The sequence below is a fragment of the Erinaceus europaeus genome, chromosome 3 (genome assembly GCF_950295315.1).
Source record: "Erinaceus europaeus chromosome 3, mEriEur2.1, whole genome shotgun sequence".
NCBI classification, from domain to species: Eukaryota; Metazoa; Chordata; class Mammalia; order Eulipotyphla; family Erinaceidae; genus Erinaceus; species Erinaceus europaeus.
The window spans coordinates 152,532,610-152,544,722 of NC_080164.1; the positions used below are offsets into that span (position 1 = coordinate 152,532,610).

At 35.6% G+C, this 12,113-nt stretch overlaps 1 protein-coding gene across 1 annotated transcript in view; it reads right to left on the bottom strand.

Moving 5' to 3' along the window:
* Positions 1-12,113, bottom strand: part of SLC30A9 (solute carrier family 30 member 9) — a 60,116-nt gene that overhangs the window by 19,003 nt on the left and 29,000 nt on the right. Inside the window, exons 7-12 of the mRNA XM_016189955.2 lie at positions 11,587-11,645; positions 8,704-8,771; positions 6,392-6,494; positions 4,523-4,578; positions 1,661-1,796; positions 286-325 (exon numbers count right to left, since the gene is read on the bottom strand). Of these exons, the coding sequence (XP_016045441.1) occupies positions 286-325; positions 1,661-1,796; positions 4,523-4,578; positions 6,392-6,494; positions 8,704-8,771; positions 11,587-11,645 (462 nt within the window). The remainder of the gene's footprint in view (positions 1-285; positions 326-1,660; positions 1,797-4,522; positions 4,579-6,391; positions 6,495-8,703; positions 8,772-11,586; positions 11,646-12,113) is intronic.

Here is a 12,113-nt window from a genome sequence, read left to right on the forward strand (position 1 = left end):
AGATTCCTATCCCCATAGTTTTCTTTAATCAATAGAATTGAACAATCCATAACAATGGACTAATGAATATGTATTAATAAATAACAAAGAGGTCAGATTGAGATAGCATAGTGGTTGTGCAAAGAGACTTTCATGCCTGAGGCTCCAAGGTCCCAGGTTCAATGCCTTACACGACCATAAGCCAGAGCTGAGCAGTGCTCTGATAATTATAGTAATAATAATGATGATAATAATAAATGTATTTTAAAAAGTAAAATAACAAAGAGAAACTATGACAATACATACCTCCTTCAGATACTAATGATCCTGCTAAAATACAATATGCCTAGAAAATAGCAAAAGCATATTAATTAATACTTAAAAAAAAAAATTCATCCTGCTTTGCCTGGTACACAATCCTGATTTGAATGTCTTCCCCTCTCCCCTGCCCTGCATTGTGGTGCCAGAAGCATCCTAGGGACAGGGAGAGAAGGTATGCACGCCCTAGGGAGGAAAATACAGAAAGTGCTCATTCTCCTGTTCTCCCATTCCCTCCTTGTAGGCTTCCCACCAAGGTGAGGTGAGGTAGAAGCCTAAACATTAAAATACAATTTCAGTGTATGAATATCAGATGGGATTGGAAATCGTAATTACTGGTAGATTTCTTCTAGGGACTAAAAATGAACAGAAGTTTGATTGTTCAATGGTAACTAGAAAAATAAACAATACTGCCCAAGATTTAAATTTTTTTTATTATTTTTATTTGTTAGGGATAGAGAAACACCTGCAACACTGCTTCACTACTCACTACTCTTTCCCCCTATAAGTGGGGACCAGGAGCTCAAACCCAGGTCCTTGCACATTGTAACGTGTGCTCAACCAGGTGCGCCATAACCCAGCCCCCAACTGCCTAAGCTCTTAACTAAAGTGGGCAATGCTTAATCATTATAGTTATGAAGACTTTCTTATTCAACATCAATGAATTATACATATTTAGAGGTCATGTCTATTCATGATCTAAAAAATACAGTCCCAGGGGCCAGGTGGTGGTACACTCAGTTGAATGAACACATTGCCATGTACAAAAACTCAGCATTAAGCCCCCAGTCCCCACCTGTAGGGGGAAGCTTCATAAGTGGTGAAGCACTACTGCTCAAGTGTTTCTCTTTTCCTCTCCCTCTCTATCACCTGCTCCTCTCTCAATATCTCTGTCCTATCAAATAAGGAGGGGAAGAGAGGTAGTCGTTAGCCATGGATTAACTCTACAGCCACCTAGCCCCAGTGATAACCCTGGAGGCAATAAAATAAACATGTAAAATTAATTAAAAAGTAAAAAAATAAATCTTAAATACATAATCCTGTATGATACACCTTGCATGGCACAGTCAAGAAGATATGTTAAGTGGACAGAGACAGAGACAAGTCAAGAAGGAAGGAGGATGCAGATAGGGAGAAGGAAGAGATACTTGCAACACTACTTCACAGCTTGTGAACCTTTCCCTCTGCAGGAGACTGGGCCCTTGAACCTGGGTCTTTGTACATTATAACATGCACACTCTATGGAGTGCAGTACCAACCAGCCCCTTATTAGTCTGTTCTAACATCAATATGAGAAAATTATTCCATTATACTTAGTCACTGAATGATATTTCTTTAAAATGGAAAAGGAAAACTAAATTACCCATAAAAAGGATTCTATTGGTTGAGGATTAAGTAATCCCATGATTCCATGGTACCAAGATAATCCTGCACCCATCATGAAAATACCAACACCACTAATTAGTGAAGCAATATAACGCATATTTGAAAATCCATACCTGAAAAATAAGGATAATATAGTTTAGAATACAAAAGGTTTACTTTTAAAATATATACTGTTTTGATTTAGTGGAGCAACTTTACTACATATACCATGAAAGCTGGTGAAAAGCAATTTTTTTAAATATGTATTCAGATTTGTAATGAACAAAATAACATTTAAATTTTCTTATAGAACATCTTACTTAATATTGTTATCTTCCTACACAGCCAATCAATGACTATTGCTAGAACTTATTGCTAGTTCTAAACAATTTAAACAGCAATTAAGCACTATTATTTAGAACTAAGAACTTTGGTTTTCTGGGTACTTTCATAACAAAACAAAACAAAAAAAAAAAAAGAATTTTAATCACAATCATTTATAAGCATCTTTGTTCAATCTATGCATTATTGTACTGTATCTGTCAATAAAACAATGACAACTGAGTTAAAAATGTGATATGACATGAAAAAAATAATCACTCAAAAATATTTCGTAGGAAATTTATTTCCAAGTCCAAATTCCAAGGCCACCTTTTAGCAGCTGCAAACTTAAAGCAGAATTCTTAACAAAAACCGATTATTGGGGCCAGGCAGTGGCGCACCAGGTTAAATGCATGTTACCAAGCTCACGGACCCCAGGTTCCAGCCCCTGCTCCCCATCTGCAGGTATCCTTCTGCAGGTGCTTCTCTCTCTCTCTCTCTCTCTCTCTCTCTCTCTCTCTTCCTCTACTCTCAATTACTCTCTGTTCTGTCAAAAGAAAAAAAGGAAAAAAAGATTATTGAATCCTTACATAAATATAAATATGTAATTTTGCCATAGGAAATACTGTTTATAGATATGACAGTGTTCCATCAGTTTCACTTAGAAAACATACAGCTTTTTAAATTTTTTATGAGGTTCCTGTAAAGTAATATAGCAATATAAGCAATGGCTTTACTCTTAAGTGTGTGTGTATGTGTTTAAGGAGTTTGTAGTTTCTTATTAAAATTTTTTATCATGTATTCTTTTTTAAAACGTATTTTTTATGACTGTTATCTTTATTTATTGGATAGAGACAGCCAGAATCGAGAGGGAAGGGGGTGACAGAGAGGGAGAGAGAGAGATACCTGCAGCCTGCTTCACCTTACAAAGCTTTCCCCTTGTAGGTGAGGACAGGGGGCTTGAACCTGGGGCCTTGCACATTGTAACATGTGCTCAACCAGGTGAGCCACAACCCGGCCCCTTATCATGTAATTCTTTACTGTTCAATATAAGTCACAAGCCACACAAGGCTTGTGTGGCTTGTGACTTTATAGTTGAATAAATACAACTAAATAAAATTTAAAATAGTTGAATAAATATTTAATATAGTTGAATAAATATTTAAAATAGTTGAATAAATTACAACCAAATAAAATTTAAAATACAGCTCTTCACTCATACTAGTCACATATCAAGTGCTCATCAGTCTCACATCAACAGTGAATATGATAAGAAACAGATATTTTTCATCACTGGGAAGTTTCTATTGGGTAGGACTAATATAGATGACTGAAAATACCTTGATATTAAACTCCTTAAAAACTTTTTTAAAAAAGAAAGAAAAAAAAGATGATTAAAGCAAATGAACTGGCAAAAGACAATAGCAGCCAAACTGTCTCTTAGAGTTTGTGAGAACTATGCGGTTATGAGGGTGAGGTGGCCTGCAGGACTTTGGTGGAGGGTGTGAGGACGTGCACAAACTAAGCATGGGTGTGAAAATATACCCCCTGAAATCTTATAATTTATAGCACGTATCAAATCACTAATAAAAGCTAACCAAAAAATTTTGTGTGTGGAATGAAAAAATATTAGTTGGTTAGAAGCAACAGAAACAATATCAAATAACTGCTTTGATTCCAAATACTCTAAAAGTATGTATGATTCAGTAATTTTGAAACACTACAGGATGTTATCTCTAAAATACTACAAAGATTAAAATAACTTAAGTACAAGTTTAATAGAGGATGAGAAAGAGAGCATAACAGAGATCTAAAAAGACTGTCAAGCTACATGCTACATACAATGCCCTAGGTTGTATCCCCAACACTACCATAAGGCAGAATAGTGCTCTGGTATAAAATAATAGTAATAATAATAGACATTATCACCAACCTTTAAATTCAACAGCCTATTGGTCTAAAAATAGGACAGGCTTCCTTTGACCAATCAGAATAAAACTCTAATGTCAACATATGTGCTTTATTATTATCAAATATGAGGATAACTAAATTTCTATGCTGTATTACAAAATTTAAAGATATTTTAACTCTATCTCTAGACATTCAAAAAAATTTTTTTTTATTATCTTTATTTATTTTTTGGATAGAAACAGCCAGAAACCGAGAAGGAAGGGAGAGGGAGAGGGAGAGGGGGAGAGAGGGGGAGAGAGAGAGAGAGGCCTACACTTGCAGCCCTGCTCCGCCACTTGTGAAGCTTTCCCCTGCAGGTGGGGACCGAGGGCTTGAACCCGGGTCCTTGTGCACTGTAACATGTGCACTCAACCAGGTGTGTCACCACCTGGCCCATATCTCTAGACATCTTTAATTTACCATAACAGTGGAAAAAATAACCAAATCTTTAACATAATGCTACAAGTACATACATGGAAAGAGATTTCTAAAATTTAGTTATTTTTACTTAGTGGCATGCCACACACATGCACCCCACAGTAATGAAATAATGATAATAACAACAAGGAGATTAAGGCAATATCCTTACGGATGAGAAGGATCTGGTGTTTGAATAGATTTACTGATACCCACTGCAAGTAGACCCTATGGAAAAACAGAAGCCATATAAATCATTAGAACAAAATAGGGAATATGATAATAAGGTCACTCTAAAGGGTACAATCTGACAATGACAAACACTCAAACATAGTCATATCCAACACTCTTGTCATTTTGATTGTCAGTACTTTATTGAAACAAAGATGAACTCAAGGGGTTCAAAACACCATTTCTTATATAGAAGGAATAAATATATTTCAAATAACTACCTTCATATTTCCTTTCTTCCTCCCTTGCCTCATCTGTCCTTCCTTCCTTCCTTCCTTCCTTCCTTCCTTCCTTCCTTCCTTCCTTCCTTTTCTAGTCATGCAGAGTTATCCACTGAAACCTCTCAATACTAGTATGATCACCTCTAATAAATCCTTCCCATTATCAATTTATATGAATTTAAGAGTCAGAGAGATAGTACCTTAATAGAATTATTTGTTTAAAAAATGGAAAGTCTTAAGAGTTACTATCCTATGACTTAGACTAATCTTAGAATATTTCCCATTTTTTTCTGCATAGTACCAACTAATCAGGTAATTAAAGCTTTAAGATAACCACATTCTCCATAGGAGAGGTATCCCCATATGTTACAAGACACTTAAGAGGAATATGCTTGCTAGTAAAATATTTAGCAATCACACCAACGTGACTATGTCTAAAACAAATACATACTGGATTTTTAACTCAAAAAAAAAAAAAAAAGAAAGAAAATTACCTAAGACACAAATGAATTTTCAGTGAATTAAACTTAAAAGGATGAGAATAAATTAAGAAGAACATAATTATAGTTCATAAATCTTTTAATCTATGCCCATATGGGTTACTGGGTTGACCCCCCCCCCCCCCCCGCCAGTGCCCTTTACTATATAGCTTCTCAAATCCATTCTCCCATAACAGGAAATAAACAACCACTGAAAAAGTACATTTGTATGTATGAAGGCCAAGGTCCTACCCCTGGCCACACATTATACAGAGAGCTGCTCTTATACCTCCCTCTCTCTCTAAGTAAATCTTCAAATAAATATGAAATGATACATAAATAGAACATTGATTATATTTTTAAACAGGCTTAATTTTTTAGTATTCAAAATTTGGGTTAAATAAATTTTTCTTCTAATTTTATTTAAAAATTCATCTGTAAATTCAAAGAAAATGATTCAAAACACTAGTCTAATGTGTGAATGATTTTAATTATTTCATAAGAAAAATATAATGTATTTCCTTAGGAACCCATATGTAGAGGCCAGGGAGGTGGCTAAATGACAGATTAGATTAGATTAGATGAGCCCCAAGGGTTATCTCTAGTTCCCCTTAGGCCAAAACACAACTCTGGTCTCTATCTCTCTCCTAAAAATAAATATTTGAAAAAAGAGAGAGAACACTCACATTCAAAGGTCAAATTTCAACCTAATATAAGAATCTCTTGTATGAAATCTTCTGCCCAAACATTTAGCAACGTATAACTCTAGCTCACATTCAATTGGAAGTTTAAAGCATAATGACCTGCTTTAAAATACTATGCTCACAGGACCAGGGAAATGACACAGTGGGGTACACAGGGCTTGCACATGAGCAATCCCAGGTTCAATCTATCAAATATTTAGATCTAAGCTATATGTCAATAAAACAAAGTAATAATAACAAAATGCTGTGATCATGTTTCTATGTACTGCATCATTTAAAAGTAAAATAATTGTCCTTTCCTTCCACAAGCAGACTCTAGCAATTATTCAGTTTTTAAATAGGTCAGCCTTTAAAGTTTTATAAAATTTACACTGAAATTAGTAAGAAAAAGACTTTTATTCCTTACCTGATTACAAGTATCAGACAAAGAATGTATAGCTTCAGAGAACATACTTGCTGAACCCGTATAAATCCAGGCAAGAAATTTAAAGAAGCAGTTTAATCCATTGCTAAGGGAGAAATAAAACAATTTAGAGAAGATATGGAGAAAAATTTTCTACCCAAAGCTTATTTAATTATTATATATACTGCCATACTAGATTCTACTCAAAGTAAATTACAAAGAATGCTTAGCCCTTCGAAACGTTTTATATTTTAGGTAACAAGGGCTCAAATTTGAAAAGTACAGCATATGGTTCCATTACAAACTGAAATGCAGAGACATGATATGGAGTTAAGCAAATTACTTAAATGCACTTTTAGACTAAGAAAGGAGAGGCAGCTTTGGGGGGGTGTGGTTTGAAGATGCAATAGCTACAGTGTTAGCTTGGAAGCATTAGGCTTAATTGCAATCATTGCATCTGTCAACGTAAAGCTGTTGTTTGTTTTCTTCTTGTCTCTCATTTAAATAAATAAACAAACAAATCATTTTTAAATAGAGGAAGGTATTCTACATTTCGACAAAATGAAACTGAAATTAAGTGCTTTAGGTACTTAAATGAGAACCTGTTGTTTTTATATTGTCCAGTAGACAAGTATAAAAACTAAGACTGAGGAGAGAATCTTTTTACTTAAGTAGGCAGATGGGAGTGGTGGTGGCTGTATGGGGACAGACAAATGTAGACCAAGTTGACTCAGTCCTATTAGAAGGTCATAGAGGCTAAAATAAACATGGTTTGCTCTGGGAAGTCAGCTACTCAGAATCCAACAGTAATGACTCTCAGGCACAACAATAATCACTTATCAGGTTTTATTATAATGTTACTAAGCTGACAATAACTTCCAGCTACCCCCTTCCTGTCAACTTTAATTCTTATATATACATTTTTTTAATTTTTATTTGTGATTAATAGTGTTTACAGGACAGTAAGATTATAATCCCACCACCAAAGTAAAGTTCTGTGTCCCCCACTCTTTCAAAAAATAATCACAAGTACAAGGACCGGTGTAAGGATCCTGGTTCAAGCCCCCGGCTCCCCACCTGCAGGGGAATCGAGGTGAAGCAAATCTGCAGGTGTCTATCTTTCTCTCCCCCTGTTTCCTCTCCTCTCTCAATTTCTCTCTGCCTTATCCAACGACAGCAACAACAACAACAATAATAATAACCACAATGATAAAACAACAAGGGCAACAAAAGGGAAAAAACAGTCTCCAGGACCAGTGGATTTGTGGTATAGGCACTGAGCCCCGGCAATAACCCTGGAGGCAAAAAATAATAATAAAATAAAATTAACTAATTAAAATAACAAAAATAATCACATAATTTAAGACATGAAAGTCTTAGAGACAGTGTATTTGTTTCTGGGGTTTTTTTTTCAAAGATATATATATATATATATTTCCAAATATATATTTATATTTATATATATATATATGTATACATATATATATATATATATATATATCCAAGCTCATGTGCCACATAGATGTGTTTCATGCATACACACAGAGAAAAGTTATGTTTTTTCATTTTGTTATGCATAACTTTCCAACAGCCCAATATATTATGTTATATATCATGAAATAATACTCTGCAATCAAAAGAGATGATATTGTGTCCTTTGGGACAAAATGGATGGAATTAGAGGTAATAATGTTTAGGGAAATGAGATAAAAGGCAACTACTGGCACAAGGACCGGCGTAAGGATAGGATCCCGGTTTGAGCCCCCAGCTCCCCACCTGCAGGGGAGTCGCTTCACGGGCGGTGAAGCAGGTCTGCAGGTGTCTATCTTTCTCTCCCCCTCTCTGTCTTCCCCTCCTCTCTCCATTTCTCTCTGTCCTATCCAACAACGAACAGCATCAACAATGGCAATAATAATAACCACAACCAGGCTGCAACAAAAGGGGGGAATAATGGCCTCCAGGAGCGGTGGATTCATGGTGCAGGCACAGAGCCCAGCAATAACCCTGGAGGGAAAAAAAAAAAAGAAAAAAAAAAAAGGCAACTACTGGATGGTTTCACTCAAATATAGAATCAAGAGAACTGAAACATCAGAATTTAAATACTCTCTTGACAGAATCATGTCATGCTGTCCTCGCTCAATGTCTTCAACTCACTAACAATAACATCTATTGCAGATATCTATTTAGATTAGTTTTATCGCAAATACTATATTTTGTTAAATTCCTAGATATATTTACTTCTCTTTATTTAGATAGCATGTAAATATTTAAAATAGTATTTTTCAACTTTACAATGCTCATTTTTCTGTACTTACATGCAAATGGCAACCATTACCACTTTTCCAGGCCCTTTAAGAAAAACGGATGGCATTCTGGAGCGTGGCTATAAAAAAGCACACATAAAATTTCTCTAAAATTTCCCAGAGAAGCACTCTTAATGCTTATAATGCAAGCCTGACACATCAGAAGATATTTCCTCTATCAAAATCTTTGAACGATATGGTGTGTATACTTTATTTTTCTCAAGAATTTGTTTTTAAAATTAAAAGTGTATATGCCAGAAACTTTGATAGCAGGTGCAGTGAATTACAAACAAACTAACATAAACACATACTATACTTCTAAAATCTTATAATATTCTAAAGCAAATGAAAACAAGCTTTTAAAAAAGTGCTTATGGTGGTCTGGGAGATGGTGTAGTGGATAAAGTGTTGGACTCTCAAGCATAATGTCCTGAGATTGATCCGTAGGAGCACATGTACCAGATTCTCTTTCTCTCTCTCCTATCCCTCTCACCCTCTCATTAATAAATAAAATCTTTTCAAAAATACCTATAAGCCCTATTTTTTTAGACCCATGTCTCATTGCAGTTCATGTGCCAACTATTTCTATAAAGAATATTAATTAAATAAACTAGGAGTAAATTTTTAAATGTATTATACAAGGAGAATACAAAGAAAATGAAAGGTTTATATGAGAGAATTAAATCTTGCTAAAACCTAATGGGGAAAGGGGAGTTTTTTCAACAAATGGTGTTGGGAAAAAAAAAATGGGTTGAAACACGCAGAAGAATGAAACTGAACTACTATATTTCACCAAACACAAAAGTAAATTCCAAATGAATCAAGGATTTGCATGTTAGACCAGAAACTATCAGATACTTAGAGGAAAATATTGGCAAAACTCTTTTCCGCATAAATTTTAAAGACATCTTCAATGAAACAAATCCAATTATAAAGAAGACTAAGGCAAGAATAAACCAATGGGACTACATCAAATTTAGAAGCTTCCGTACAACAAAAGAAACCAGTACCCAGGTGTCGGGCAGTAGCACAGCAGGTTAAACGCAGGTGGTACAAAGCATTAAGGACTGGCTAAGGTTACCAGTTTGAGGCCCTGTCTCTCCACCAGCAGGGGGATCGCTTCATAAGCAGTGAAGCAAGTTTGCAGGTGTCTGTATTTCTCTCCCCCTCTGTCTTCCCCTCCTCTCTCCATTTCTCTGTCCTATCTAACAATGACATCAATAATGATAATAATAACTACAACAATAAAAAAGGGCAACAAAAGGTAAAATAAAATAAACTTTTAAAAAGTAAAAAAAAAAAAAAAAAACAGTATTAAAAAAAAAAAAAGAAAGCAATACCCAAAAAGACCCCTCACAGAATGGGAGAAGATTTTTATATGCCATACATCAGACAAGAGTTTAGTAACCAAAATATATAAAGAACCTGCCAAACTCAACAACAAGAAAACAAATGACCCCATCCCAAAATGAGGAGAGGACAGGGACAGAATATTTACCACAGAAGAGACCCAAAAGGCCGAGAAACACATGAAAAAAAGCTCCAAGTCTTTGATTGTCAGAGAAATGCAAATAAAGACAACGAGATACTACTTCACTCCTGTAAGAATGTCATACATCAGAAAAGGTAACAGCAGGGGAGTCGGGAGGTGGCGCAGAGGGTTAAGTGCATGTGGCGCAAAGCGCAGGGACCGGCGTAAGGATTCCGGTTCGAGCCCCCGGCTCCCCACCTGCAGGGGAGTCGCTTCACAGGCGGTGAAGCAGGTCTGCAGGTGTCTATCTTTCTCTCCCCTTCTCTATCTTCCCCTCCTCTCTCCATTTCTCTCTGTCCTATCCAACAACGAGCGTCAACAAGGGCAATAATAATAACCACAACGAAGCTAAAAAAAAAAAAAAATGGCCTCCAGGAGCGGTGGATTCATGGTGCAGGCACCGAGCCCAGCAATAACCCTGGAGGAGGAAAAAAAAAAAAAAAAGAAAAGGTAACAGCAGTAAATGGAGTCAAAGGAACCCTCCTACACTGCTGGTGGGAATGTCAATTGGTCCAACCTCTGTGGAGAACAGTCTGGAGAACTCTCAGAAGGTTAGAAATGGACCTACCCTATGATCCTGCAATTCCTTTCCTGGGGATATATCCTAAGGAACCCAACACATCCATCCAAAAAGATCTGTGTACACATATGTTCTTGGCAGCACAATTTGTAATAGCCAAAACCTGGAAGCAACCCAGGTGTCCAACAACAGATGAGTGGCTGAGCAAGTTGTGGTATATATACACAATGGAATACTACTCAGCTGTAAAAAATGGTGACTTCACCATTTTCAGCCCATCTTGGATGGAGCTTGAAGAAATCATGTTAAGTGAAATAAGTAAGAAACTGAAGGATGAACATGGGATGACCTCACTCTCAGGCAGAAGTTGAAAAACAAGATCAGAAGAGAAAACACAAAGCAGAATTTGGACTGGAGTTGGTATATTACATCAAAGTAAGACTGTGGGGTGGGTGGGGTAGAGAATACAGGTCCTGGAACAGGATGGCAGAGGACCTAGTGCAGGTTGTATTGTTATGTGGAAAACTGAAAAATGTTATGCATGTACAAATTATTGTATTTACTGTTTAATATAAAACACTGATCCCCCAAATAAAGGGGAAAAAATCTAATAATAATATAGTCTTCTCTCTCCTCTACTCTGTATGTTTGTGGCTTACGACAGTTACAAACTTAAAGAGAATTCACATCTCAACTTTTTAATTTCAAGAAAGACAGAAACAAATAGAGTATAAATCACAATGTGTTCAGGAAAATCTTGAATTAGGCCCACAGACATCGAGCATTTCAATACACTGATAGCAGGAATTCACTCTGCAACACAGACACACATAACTATTCTTACCTTTGTGTTGCCCAAAAACTCCCTGTATTCTCTTAGTACTTTTTGGTTTTTAAATAATCCTGTAAGAAAAAATTTACAAAATACATTTAGTTCATGCATATAATCCTAATCACTTTAGATTAATATAGTTATTCTATTTAAGATGTTTAAGTGTATCCTACTGACTACCAGCAAAAATACTAGCATATTACAAAAATCTAGATTTGCAACACAATTTAAAAGGGGCAAAAAGATTTGAATAGTCCTGAAAAAGAATTCCAGAACTATCAGTTTTAGACTGGAAAATCTATCTGCTTCAAATTTCTTTTGTTTTACTTTTTAACAGCATGGAAAGTACATAAAACAGAGTGACATTACTTGTGATCCAAACAATGCTAGCTATTATTGAAATGACTTTACTACAGAATACATTTTATACTTAAGCACTGTCTTGTAATTTTACATTGAATTAACATTATCAAGCCTATAAGAAAAGCTTTTTTATTTTCTTTCAAAAAAAGCCATACAATGTTTGACAATAGCAATTG